The sequence below is a fragment of the Phyllostomus discolor genome, chromosome 3, assembly GCF_004126475.2.
Source record: "Phyllostomus discolor isolate MPI-MPIP mPhyDis1 chromosome 3, mPhyDis1.pri.v3, whole genome shotgun sequence".
NCBI lineage: Eukaryota > Metazoa > Chordata > Mammalia > Chiroptera > Phyllostomidae > Phyllostomus > Phyllostomus discolor.
The window spans coordinates 40,061,382-40,075,782 of record NC_040905.2 but is presented as its reverse complement, the minus strand read 5'-3'; the positions used below and the strand labels follow the sequence as shown (position 1 = coordinate 40,075,782).

General features: G+C 34.5%; 1 protein-coding gene across 10 annotated transcripts in view; it reads right to left on the bottom strand.

Annotated features, from left to right (window-relative positions):
- ERBIN (erbb2 interacting protein) overlaps positions 1-14,401 on the bottom strand; it is a 117,256-nt gene that overhangs the window by 16,831 nt on the left and 86,024 nt on the right. For all 10 annotated transcript variants that reach the window (XM_036020346.1, XM_028510176.2, XM_028510181.2 and 7 more), the window contains 6 exons: positions 12,381-12,480; positions 9,262-9,383; positions 8,291-8,464; positions 7,271-7,453; positions 3,021-3,135; positions 1,009-1,192 (listed from right to left, as the gene is read on the bottom strand). In XM_036020346.1, the coding sequence (XP_035876239.1) occupies positions 1,009-1,192; positions 3,021-3,135; positions 7,271-7,453; positions 8,291-8,464; positions 9,262-9,383; positions 12,381-12,480 (878 nt within the window). The remainder of the gene's footprint in view (positions 1-1,008; positions 1,193-3,020; positions 3,136-7,270; positions 7,454-8,290; positions 8,465-9,261; positions 9,384-12,380; positions 12,481-14,401) is intronic.

Below are 14,401 nucleotides of genomic sequence, written 5' to 3'. Positions count from 1 at the left end.
AATCTATCAAGCAATCTACCTGACAGATTATCATGAAGGTAAAATGGGATAGTTTTACTTTGATAACCAAACTCTTGAGAGCCCAAATAATGTATCTGTTTTAAACTTCAGCTAAATTCCAACCTGTAGGAATTAAGTCTTTTTTCAGAGACTTTGACCTACAAATTTAAACCTAAGCCAAAGATATGGAGCTAATGAAAAATATTTAAATCGATGGCATCAATTTAAATACATTTGATTTAAATGTGAACAGAGAGGGACACAGGCTGTGTTATACTTTTAAAAAGATCTTTAAATCCTGTGGAAAGAGAAAACAGACTGGAATGGGGTGATGAGGACAGTCACACCCAGGGAGTGGAGTTCCTGCCCAAGGCCCCAGAGCAGGTAAGAAAACAGCACTAAGGCCCAGAGGATCAACAGTTTGCCGGAGGTCATAAGACTCCATGGCTGAGGGCGGATACAGGAGACCTGCTTACCTGCAGTCGAACAGCGGTTGTCTGCAACCATCAAAAATAATTTTGCATTCCTAACCCTAAAAATACTCCTTTCAACTTGAATTACTCCAAATAAGCTGTTTATGTTGTAATAACTAGAACCACTGTAAAACTGTTCAACCTTTTAATGAGAAGAATTAGAATATATTTTAAATCTCTTCTTCCCCCCTTAAAAGACTAATCTAAAACATAATCAGGAACATGTATAAAGAACTCACAGACAATGGGGGGTAGAGGACGTGGGAGGATTGAATGTGGGAGGTGGGAGTAGGTACAGCAGGAGAGTGTAATGGGGGGAAATGGGACAACTATAACTGAACAATAAAAAAATTAAAAGGAAATGTATAAAAGCTAAATAATCAGTAATAAAGTGGTGGAAGAAACCATATACTGCCTGAACCACTTCTATACTATTAATTTGTGAGATCCTTTATGTTTTGGTCATATATATTTATTTATATTTCTAGCTCTATTTATTGTATGAATAAAGTATTTTGTTAAGATAGTCACAAACCTGTTTTTGGAATTAATACCGATATGAGTTTGTTTCATTGGAGAGCAGAGTGAGGTATCTTGACTACTGTCAGTATTAAGAGAAACTGAATCAGACATCCGGGATGGAGAAGAACAGTTGCTGTTATTCTGATTGCTATTGTGTGTAACTTCATCTGATAAAGAATCTGTGTCCTTTGGATCATCTGAAGCAAACAAACAAAAAAATTCAAGCCATTAATAGTCACCAAGAATCTGTGTGAAATATTTCCCAGTAATGACAAACAGCATTTATATTGTCCTGGTTCAACATACGAGGGGAGACCACCAAAAAAACCCAGAACTTATTTATAAAAAATTGTGTATTTATCCTTACATGTTTAAAGTTCAGTCACCTTCAAAGTACTCTCTATTTGATGCAATACACCTAATCAAGATTTCTTTTCCACTGTTCAAAACAGTTTTGAACTCGTTGATTTTGATGTCCTTTAATGCTTCTGCCTTTAATGCTTTTGTGTTTCACCTTTTCCACATCAGCAAAATATTTCCCCTTTGAGGACTTTTTTTCATCCGGGGAAACAAAAAAGTCACGTGGGGAGAGACGGAGTGAATAAGGAGGGTGGGGCATGGGGAGGTCATGCAGGCATGTGCCCTGACTGGGAATTGAACTGGCAACACTTTGATTCGCAGGCCGGCACTCAATCCACTGAGCCATATCAGCCAGGGCAATAATACAATATCTTTACACCCTAAAGGATATTTTTAACTAACTCAATTCTAGCCAAATCATAGGAATATTATACATAGACATAGTCAAAAGAGACTACATGAATCTGAATTAAGGATATTTTTGCTGTTCCAAATATTTCACTTCAGGTAGTCTGTTTTGAGTTTCTAGTTAAAAACAGCAGCACACAAGGCTCTCTAATTTCAAGTTTAAGGTGTTAGGGTCTCAGATTATAAATTTTTAAAATAACATTAAACTATATGTCACTTAAATTCTTCCCTAGATATATTCCTCTTCTTCCAACTGTATCATGTTACAACTGTCATAATTAGATGAACATGAAGTATTTAACATACAGCAAGTAGCAACTAGAAAGTACTCAACAAGTATCACCATCATTATCATCATGAAACACAAGCTATTTGAGGACCACCCCTGATATACAAGTTTCATTAATGCCATAAAGGCAAAGATTGGATAGTATTTGGTGGAGGTAATACAGAGAGAGGTTCAGGGCACTGGTGGGGAGGAGTGGGGGAAGGAAGAGATAGATATCCTCCAAGTTCCCTTTCACTTTTAAGACTCTGAGATTTTATAAAAGAATGAAAGAATGGCTGGAAAGAAGGATGATTTAAAAATAAGTTCTGGGACAGTTAAAATACAGTAATAACAAATATCTATTATACATTAGGTACTGGGCTACATCTGAGTACACTGAGTAATCTAGTACTTTTGATATTCACAAAATCCATTAGCCTCATTTTATGTAAAATTAGATATGTATACATGGATAAAATTAGGTACCTCAAGGATCACATAGCAAATAAGTAGTAGAAACAGAATTATAATCTAGGCTTGTACGCCCATCAAGTTCATGCCTTTGTAAGTAGGCCTGCATAAGGGGAGAGAAAAGGTCCTGTAGATTGTCCTTTAAAAACAAGAGAGAAAAGAGACTTCAAAAAGGCATGTTTGCCCTGACTGGTGTGGCTTAGTGGGTTGGGCGTTGTTCTGCAAAGCCAAAGGTCACTGGTTCAATTCCGGTACGTGACTGGGTTGTGGGCCAGGTCCACTGATGGGGGTGTGCTAGAGGCAACAGATTGATGTTTCTCTCCTTCTCTTTCTCTCTCCCTGCCTCGCTCTCTAAAAATAAATAAATAAAACCTCCCCCCCCCAAAAAGGCATGTTTTAAAAAGTGTTGCTAAAAAGTGTTTTAAATAACTTAATGACATTTAAGGAAACCTATTCTAAGAAATTATAAATTTTATTCAGCCCATGTCTAATCTCAGTGCTTCCCTTTAACAGCTGACCTTTCTTGTTATTACTCAGTGCTACCACTTTCGGCTGGTTAATGGAGGCTTCAATTAATGGTGGTCGCATCTCTGCCATTTTCATTTCTTCATCAGAAGAAAGTTCCTCAGATTCCTAATTTAAAGAGAAAAGAGCGAAATATTTATGAAAACAGATTTTGGTTTCTTTAAATGAATAAATATTAAGTCCTAAGAACTTTAAAGAGAAAAGAACATGTATGAAACCTTTTTATAGTAACATGTAGTGAGTAAAAGTAGTAAATGATTTAATAATTTTAAAGACAAGCCAATAAAACTGGTACTTATGAATAGTATTCTAAAGCACCTATGGGATAATTTTCTGGGGCAGACCTTAATTCAAGTGTATTAATGATCACTATGTGCCTAGTACTACAGCAGGTGCCAGAGCAATAAAAAAACACAATCCCTGTCCTTGAAAGACTCTGTTCCAATAAAAATCTCTTCATAATCCTCAAATTTATTGCTCCAGAGATCAATCACTGGGTTCCAAAAAATCAGAAAGACTAAGGTGTTCTTTCACTAACATGAATTAATGACATTTTTGCCCAATTTGAAGACAGACTTTTATATTATTCTCCATTATTTTTTCCTCTAATATTTGGCAATTGTCCTAAGTTACCTACTATGGAGAGCTATTAGGTAGAAAGAAAGACCTATTAATGAAAATATTTTAATAATGTATATGGTATAAATCAGATTAAATTATTCCTAGTTAATATGATAAAAATAACTGAAAGGTTTTAGAAAGGTATTCTGTTAAAAGTACTAAGACTTTTAGGTATCATAAGTGCCATAATAAAGATATGGACTAGAATCAGCAAACTTTCAGTGAAAAGGCCAGATAGTAAATAGTTTACACTTCGAGAATGATACACTTTCTGCTGGAACTTCTCAACTCTGCCGCATGCACGAAAGTAGTCACAGGCTATACATAAACAAATGACCATGACTGTGTGCCAGTAAAGCTGAATTTCATCTAATTTTTCACACCATGAAATATTCTTCTTTTGATTTTTATTCAACCATTTAATAATATAAAAGCTGTTCTTAGCTTGCAAGCCATATAAAAACAGGCAGGTAGTGGGCTGGATGTGGGTCATAGTTTTTTAACCCTGCTCAAGACTGCATACTGCGATGGAAAAGACAGACAGTTAATTAGTAGAACAGATAAATAATATGAATTTGGTTTGGTCTAGATGTGTGAGTTAAGAGAGGAATGACATTCTGAGTAGAGGAAGGATGGAAATAAGAAAAGGTATGGCAAGTCAGCTCCATGCAGCTGGAACTTAGGAGAACTGGCAAGACAGACAGAAAAGGTGAATGATCGTATTTTGAGTATGAACTCAGGGATGTGTTGGCCACAAATGGAGGTTGCCAAGCTAGGAACTCACAAGATCATACTATCTTTTAAACTAGTAACTCTGGTACTAAGAAATGTATGGGAAGACACTGGCAGAAAGGAATCTCCCCATCACAACAGTCCTGAAGAAAAAAGAATGCATCTGTCCCTAGGTAATGGCAGTGATGTCTGCCAAAGAGAAAAAGAATTTCACAGGAATTTTGGGATTAACAGGATTTAATGACAGAATGAATGTGACAAGGAGGGGCAAAAGGTCTGTTCTAATCTTTGATAGTGCAGCATTTAAACTGCTGACCAGACTTTCTCCTTCATGAAATTATATTACACCCAGGCTTCTGGGAACTGCAGCCTGCTAATCTCCTCTCACCTTTCTCCTTTGCTCATATCACTTAATCTTCCTGTAGTTAGCTCTTATTTTTTCCTTTCTCTTTCCCCCTGGATATACATTTTCTTCAATGATTATATTTAATGTAGACAATGCTCCAATTTATAATCTAGCTTTTGTTTGTCATTTAAGCTAAAGATCCACATGTCCAACTACCTTCTGAACATGTCTACCTATTGATCTTGTCATTTCTTCAAATTCCACCTATCTGAAAACAACCTTGTCCTTCCAAGGCTGTTTGTTCTCTTAATATCCCTATTTCTGTTAACGGTATCATCATTGCATTCAGGCATGGTTATAGGATTGTTCTCTCTTCTCCATTCCCTATAAGCAGTGGTATTCACACATTACATTTGTAAACAGTCGTGCACCTAATTTCTAGGGTGCCTTTTCATTAAGCCCTCGAACTTGGAGAATTCAGTATCTGGTGCCAGGTAACTCTAATACATAGCCCTACCACAAGTAATGCTCTGCTAAGAAGTCTCCAGAGATTCCCCTAAGACTACAGAATGTGAAGTCCAAACTTCTGAGCATGGCTTTCAAGGGTCTCATAATCAGGATCCAAGCTACTCTACTAATTGTATTTCATACTGTCACCCCTGACATATCCAGTCAGATGGAACATGCCCTTTTCTTCATTTTCCAAATACCATTCTTTTGCTCTCATTATTCTTCCATACTTCATTCAGTTGTTTCTGCTAATTGAAATATTTCAAAATAAGGTTGAATGTCTCCTTCATCTTAAAGTATCCTTGAATCTTTGTAGCCAGAAAATCTCTTTTCTAAATTTCTATAGACCTTACTACTTGTATTAGTGCTTTTCTTATACATTTCACACAGTCTAACCTTAATCATATTCTTATGTACTCATTTTTCCTTTCTGCCACCATATCTCCAAACATAGTCCTTACACACAGAAATTACAATGAGTAATAAATTCACTGGGAAAAACCTAGTAACCTTTTCACAGACTATTACAGTAGACTCAACATATGTAATAATATACTAAATGATGTTTTCCATTTAATAATTCAAAAGCCCTGGATTTTTTTTTCTGTAATAAAGACTAGCTCACAGGATAACCATGAAGATTGATGATGTGCTTTAAACACATTTAAGTTTTCAAGAATAAAGATGCTATTATAAATCCACAATATCAGTATTTTTATACACCAGTGATTTCCAATAGAACTTTCTGTAATGATAGAAATGATTTGTGTGGTTCAACACGATAGCTACCAACTAGCCAGATGCAGCAACCAGCATTTGAAACATGGCAAGTGTAAATGATTAGTTCAATTTTTAATTCTATTTACTTAATTTAACTTAAATTTAAATAGCTACATGTAGCTAGTAGATACCAGACAATGAAGCTATAAATCAAAAACACTTCAGAATTTCATTTTTAAAAGTTACAATTTAACCATTTTCTATTATCTGCAGCAGTGGATGAGTAGAATGTAAAATGGTACAACCCCTTTTAGAAAAATGGCACCTTCTCAGTTAAACATAAGTTACCATATGACCCGGCAATTCCCCTAAGTGTATACCCAAGAGAGTATAAAACAATATATGTACACATAAAAACTTGTACATGCAAGTTTTTTCAATATAGCAGCCTTATTCAATATAGCCAACATGTGGAAATAACCCAAATGTCCATTATTCACCGTTACAATGGAATACTGCTCAGACATTAAAAATGGACAAAGTATTGATACAAGATATGATATGGGTAACCTTGAAGACATTATACTAAGTGAAAAAAGACAATCACAAAAGACCACAAACTGTATGCTTACATTTACATGAAATGCCAAGAAGAGCCAAATCAACAAAGGCAGATAAAGCAGATCACTAGTTGCATAAAGCTCAGGGAGATGGAGAGGATATGGGATGATTGGTACCAAGTGTGGGCTTTATTTTGGGGGTAATGAAAAATGTTCTCAATGTGATTGTGGTGACGGCTGCACAACTTTTAGAACACTAAAGACCACTGAATTGTATCTTTTATTTAAATGGGTGAGTTGTGTATATGACTTCTACACACCTCAATAAAACAATTTTTTAAAAAAAAGCTACAGCTTTCATCAATCAACTAGAAGAAATTCTAAGAAAAAAAGTATCAGATATTCAAGGAACAAATAAATCACAACCAATGATAAATGCTTAGGTAAGCCAAATTACTGAAGTATACTTACGGCAACCTTTTCATAGTTGAGTTACAGAAGTAATTGCTTTACAGAACTAGAAATAGAATCACCACAATATAATTTACATTGTAAACACTTCAGTACAATAGGTACAAAAATTTAATTTTGAAGTGGTAAATGAGCGATAGAGCAAATATGAAATTTCTCAATGGTAAATGCATTAGCATATTTTCTGCTAATAATATCAAGTCTTTCTTGTCTTCAGTTAGGAACATTAAAATGTAAAATTCTTATCAGTTATGATCATCCCAGAATAATCATAAAGCCATACCTCAAAAACATCATCATGATTAACATGCTTCAAATTCTCAGAGGCTTTCATATCTGCAGTTACTGGTGGATTCCCAGGACTGATCTCAGCTTCAGGTTCACTGGTTTTCTGTACAGAGTTTCCCATCATGTACTTTTCTCTTTCCTCAGCTTTGTTTCTTACTGGAGTAGTACTTTCTGAAGACTAAGTAAAAGAGAAGATAAAGAATTCATATTCTTCATGCTTTATAACTGTTCTTGTACTGTATTAAAGTTCACATGAAAATTTAAAAGTAAATTTTTCCTATTCTGGATAAATCAAGGAAACTGTAAACATGGAAATCTGTAGTACTCAGATAAAATGCTCATTGTGGGGACATATGGTTCCCAAAGGTCCATGAGCCACATTAAACTTTACAATTTAGATGAAAGTACATTTTATTTTAGATGTTGTGAAACAGATATTAATGACTCAGTTACTTAGCTCACCATGGTCAAATTTGGGATGATTAGATTGCTTTTTCTGTTCACTATAAAATGTATATCAACTCTAGTGACATAAAATTTGTTTCTGATATATTTGATATAGTGTGAAATAAAAAAAAACCCATTAAAGGAACACATAATTTAGGGATTTGTGTAGGTTTCTGAAAGACCCCAAAGAAATGCCAACAGTCATAGCAATTAAATTTACAATTAGCATCGGGTAGAATGAATCAATATTCCCTTGGGAGGGGGGAATATCTCCATTACCACAAATTTTCTGACATTCATTATCTTCTTTGCTCCAGCAATGATTTTTTAAAGGTTGTGCTGACACTCCCGTGCCCACCTTGATAGTCTGCAACCACAATGAAGTGGTAATAATAGCAAGTAGGGAGTTCATTGTTGTTACAGGTTTTATTTCAGTTAGCTGACATCACCACCTTAAATTTGGGAGTACATTTTAGTGCTTACAAAAAGGATCACTATATCAATTATTTAAAATTTTAAATAACTTGAGATAGGTGTTGGTCAATTCTTTTGAACTGAATTGTCTCACCTTCACACCCATATCATTATTTACAACTTGGTGATCTTCATGTGGTTTCAAATCTTTTCCAGAGTCTTCATTAGTCTCTTCATCTTTTAATCTATGTACAATGGTTTGAACAGTTTTGACCATATTCTTAAGCTCATCTGGGTATGGTGTTGGGTATCTCTTTAAATTTCCTTCCTAGAGAAATAAAATAGGCAAAATTTAAAATATGGGTAGTTATTTCTAATGTCAAGCTCAAAATTTAATGTATAAGCCATGTTAATTACATTCAATATCTGGCTATAGGTGTAACTGAAAACAAATGATAGGCATCTGAAAGCACTTACACTCAAAAGTATGGTTTTATCAATAGTCAAAGGTGTCACAGTTACAGATTTCATTGTTGTAAAATTTTTCTTAATAGGCTTTCACTTCGAAATATATGGAGTGGATATTGCCAACACTGTCACCTGGCTTTGAAACAGATATATGTTTTCCAGGTAGATATTTATCCAGACACATATAAGGTTCTGACATTTATATATATATTAGGCCTTAGGTGCAGGGAATCAAACACTTCAAAGGCCTACTTGTCATTTTCTGGGATTGAGCTAGTTTACATAAGGGGAAAAGAAATACATCCTTAAGTAACTTAAAAATGGGTATTTGCTACTTCTATCATGTGAGACATACTCTCAATCCCATAATGAAATAAAGGAGCCATAACAGAGTTCTTTATCCCTAAAATACATGTAAATAAATCCTTAAAGAAAGGAAAGGGGAAAACAATAATCTGTTTTTCTCTTATATTTATATACACTATGAAACCTGGTTTGTTATCACATAATTTTATATTGTTCTCAAATTTCATATGATACATAATCAATAAAACTTCAAGCACCTTGGAAGTAAGGAATGAAACCATACATTTCTTTGTATCCCCCAGAACAGTATAGCAGGGGTATACAGTAACCAATAAATATCAGCAGACTCACCCTGGGAGGTGCTTCCCTTTCATCTTTGTCTTCATCACATTCAAATGCCACTTGTGCCCGCTGTTTCCTCTGTTCTTCCCACAATGAAGGATTAAAACTTTCATTATCTGATATGAACATAACTAGAAAAGAAAACAACAAAAAATCCACTATATTTTACTGTAATAATGAAGAACGAACTATTAGTTGCTCATCATTTTCTTTATGAGTTATATTTGTTAAAGAAATTCAAACCCTGGCTGGTGTGGCTCAGTGGACTGAACAACAGCCTGTGAACCAAAGGATTACTGGTTCACTTATCAGTCAGGGCACAAGCCTGGGTTGTGGGTCAGGTCCCCAATAGGGGGTGCTAAAGAGGCAACCACACACTGATGTTTCTCTCCCACTCTTTCTACCTACCCCTCTAAATTAAATAAATAAAATCTTAAAAAACTTAACTAGGTATTTTTTATTTTATTTATTTAAACAATTTTTTAGAGCACATATATGCTTCTGAATAGCTATGGTCACTGTTCGAATAAAAACATAAAACTAAATATTTTTATTTTATTTATTTAAAAATATATTTATTTAAAGCATATATGTATATGTATATATATGCTTTAAATAAAACACACTCAAATATTTTCACAGAATATAAATACTCAAAACTACTTTTGAATAGTTTTAGTCATTGTATGAATCATGCTTGGTTACTTTAGTACAAGTAAAAATGAATGGAAAAAATTCTGAAGTCTCTGTATGACGATAACAAAAGCAGATAAACTAGGCACTAACAACATTAACATAATAAAAAAATCAAAGATTAAACATGACCTTTGGAGACTTTGGTTCAATGACAAGAAATACTTTTGTTTGAGAAACTTTCTTTGGAATAATATCTATACTGATTGCTTTCTAATATTTTTCAGTTTTATTTTTCTGAAATGATAAAAGTAAAATAAAGAATAAGAAGGAATTTTCCAAGTTTGCTTTTTCCATCCCGTAAAACAGGGCACAGAAAACTATTGAGTCTGACCCACTTCCTGTTTTTGTAGTCTGTGATCTAAGCATGGTTTAAAAATTTTTTCATGGTAAGGGAAAAAAAAACAAAAAATAGTATTTCATGACACACAAAAATTACATGAAATCTAAATTTGTCCATCAATACAATTTTATTAGAACACACCTGTGCTCATTCATTTACAAACTGTCTGTGACTGCTTTCACACTGACACGGCAGCATCAGAAACCTTATGGTCTACAAGGCCTAAAATATTTATTAAATGGCCCTTTAAGTCCCAGTTAAGGGGACTAAATGGTAATGGGAAAAAAATACAATAAAGATTAATTTTTCAAAAGGCCCTTTATAACTTTGCCAACACATTCAATAAGACATTAAAGTCTCTGCTCTGTACTAAAAATTCATGCCTTCTCTTTTCTCACAATTGTATTAGCATTCAATGTTCCCACAATTGTTTGATCAAACAATTGTTTGAATACAGTATGTAGGTGATAGTGATACTATTTACAGGATGCTCATTATTTCCTATTATCCATAAATCACCTTCAGAAGAAAAGTGAAAAATTGAGACCTGTGTCCTAGCAACTAAGGCAAACAAATACACAAACTATTGATGTATCTAAGCATTTACTATAATTCCCTACCTACACTGCCTTAAATCAAAACTTTAAGCATTGATTTAAAACCTCATAAAAACCTAAAAAATAAAATTTCTGCCCAAGTACATATGTAAACCAGAATTGGTATATCAACTTTGAACTTAATTTCTGATGAATATTCGAGTACTTGCAAAAAACTAAACACTGACCATCTAAAATTAAGTATACTATATTTTATTCCAGATATATATTTCCAAATTATATTGCTAACTATGGATTGGGGGAAGATTTAAATACATGAAAGACAAATCTTGCTTATAAAGTCTTGCTTATTCTCTAAGCTTTTAATTACAGATCCTTCAGTGAATAAAGCTATTTACATGTGACATCTCACAAGTCTTAACAGCTAATTTAATTCAAAAGCTAAAGTTCTGTTTCACCAAAATAAATCTCATCAAATATATCCATGAAATAATAACTTAAAGCATATCTTTTATTTCTTCTTGCAAAGAACAAGAAATAGCATTGAGAAATGAGTTTTCTAATTATCACTAGTTACGGAGCAGAAATAAAACTTTAGTTTTTAATCTATTTAAGTATTTCAAAGCTGTGTGCTAAACCTGCTAAAACATAAAAATAATAGGTGATTTGATTTTGTCACAGTGCTAGTCCTTTATAACCAGCGTTTCTCATTTTTTACAAAAACCCTGCAAAACAGATGCTATTACCATTATTTCAAGATAAGAAAACTGAAGCTCAAGAGTTTATTTAACTTGTCTATGGTATATTTAAAAAATTAAAACTAATGCTTAATTTAGATGTTTTATTCAGTGTCCATATGGATTAAGAGTTAATTTATTATTAACTTGAATCCATAAAGATTTTCACTGGTTTCACAAAAATACATAAAATTATATTTTAAGTGAAACATATAATATACCTAACACACACCATTACAACATATATCAGAAACAATTTGCTCCTTATTTAAAAGGCTTTAATACCATACTTGTTGAAAAAACATTTGTGGCCAATAGTGAAGGGTATATTCTCCTTTCTTGAAAAAACTAATTAAGAACTTAGAAGTAACATTTATACTCAGGATCCTACAGATTATCTTTACCTAGTGTGTAGATCCAAGGGTAGTATTAACCCTACAACCAACAACAGAAGTGGATGAAATATTTCCTGATTTAATAATCCCAAATCACATAACACGTAACATACATTCCCAACGTTTGGATAAATGTGATTTAGAATATAGATACACATAATAAATGTTTGCTATTTAATTTCAAGTAATTATTTAAGGACATATATCACATGCATATACCTCTAAATTCCACCACTTATAACCCTGAGATATTGCCTTATTACCCCATTTTCAGAGAAATTTACTGACCAGTTCTCCAAATTCCCTTCAAACAATAAAAGTCTTTGAGACTTAAAATCCACTTCACACCTCTGCTGTGACTTATTAATATGTTTTTAAAGAAAAGAGATTCTTAAATACCTACCATCCTCAGTCCTTGGCTGCTGAGGGAACATGTAGTTAGTAAGCACCATTTTCTGGGTCTCTGAATCAGTCTCTTTTTGAAGAGGTATCAGGGGTTTGGACTAGGGAAAGAAAATAAAGGTTTAATTTTTAATAATCCTACAGCAAATACACATCCAGCAATTCCTCTGAATAAGTAATCACCATTTTTTCTATAAAGTATCAATATGCAGATTACAAAAACAAATTTAAATATATACAATAAAACTTTAAGCACTGATCTAAAACCCCATAAAAACCTAAAAAATACAATTTCATTTTTACTATAAAATACACACATACTGTATGTGTGTGTCATTAATGAGATGTAATTACACCAAATGACACCAAAAATTCTAAATTCAACTGGTCTCCTTTGCCTTCATGCTCAGCCTCATCCCCTGCTTAACCCACCTTCCATAAAGCAGCCCCAATGACTTTCTAAAATGTCAATCTATTCATAGCATTTACCTGCTCATGTTATACTGGTTCCTCCTCTCCTATAGGACCACTCTTTCTTCTTAAACTAAAGACATATATGAGTAACTGATCAATGACTATAATGACCAAATGCCCAATTGGCCTAGGATATTGCCATTTTACACATTTTTCTGACATAATTATCATAAGGCTTCCTTTCACTATTGAAAATGTCCTAACCTAGTATGGACAACGAATTACATAGCACTCTAACCACAGTAATTTTCAACTGAGCCTGAATATGGCTCCAGAAAACAATCCTTAAAACAATCTTTCAGAAGCCACCCATTAATTTATGAGCTGACATACAAAAAAAAAATCTATTTCCCATTCTTGAAATATAATGAAAGTTCCTTTGCACAGCATACAAAATCCTCTGTGACCTCAGTCCCAGTTGATCTCTTTGGCCTCATTTTCTATTCTCCCATCTAACAGGTCATGCTCTAGTCACAATGAACCACTTGTAGAATTACTGAATGTACTAGACTGATTCACCAGCAAGTACTTAGGCTCATGACATTTCTTCTAACTAGAACACTGTTCCCCTTTCTTTGTTTAAATCCCGCAACTCTTCTAAGAAGTAATTAGGCATTGCAGGCATCTCCACCTCTGAACACCTGTCTTTACAACCCCAAGTTATGCTCCCTTTCTTTGATCTTGAAGCCTAGTCCTACCCAGTCATTTACAATATTGTGTTAAATGGCCTTCCTCATAGCTTGTCAGGCAATGTTTTGTAAATCCAGCTGCAAAACTTCAAATCAGTTTCAAATTCAATTAACAGAGACCAGATAGATAAAAGTACCATACATATGAAATGACATATTTAAGAGATGTCGTAATGGCTTCCATTCAAGTTCCAATTAAAGCAAAGGTATCCTCATTTAGTATTCCCTTCCCTAATTTACAGAGCAAGTAAATACTTCAGTCTAATCCATAAGTGAGGATCAACATCAACTTAAGACTTTTAGGATTTTAGTTAAGAATTAGGTGGATTTTCCTCAGTTAAGAAGTCTGGAGAATCCAGATGGAGGCGTAAGTGGACACACCGTATCTCCACGCACAACCAAGATTAGAACAACAACAATTTAGAGGCAGAATAACACCCAGAACTGACAGAGAATTTATCTGAATGGAAGTCGGACAGCCAAGAAGTTGACATAGACCCGTTCATCCAGACTGGTAGGAGGGGTGGGGACCAGTGCTTGGAGTGCGGGAAGAGCTGGGTGCCTAAGGCAACTGGGAGCGCGTAAGCCATCGGGGCACGCAGTGGGTGGACCCTGAGTAAGCAAGTGGCAACTGGCGGACCCAGAGAGGCTGCGATTGTGGACCAGGGCAGAGCGCGCAGCCCAGGATCCCAGGGAAGGGAGTGAGATCCCAGGAGAGTGGGGCTGCCGCCATTGTGCCCTCCCACCCCCGCCCCCACATACAATATCACAATCTAGCAACTGGGGTGCCCAGCCCTGGTGAACACCTAAGGCTCCGCCCCTCACTGTAACAGGTACGACCAGACCAAAAAAAAAAAAG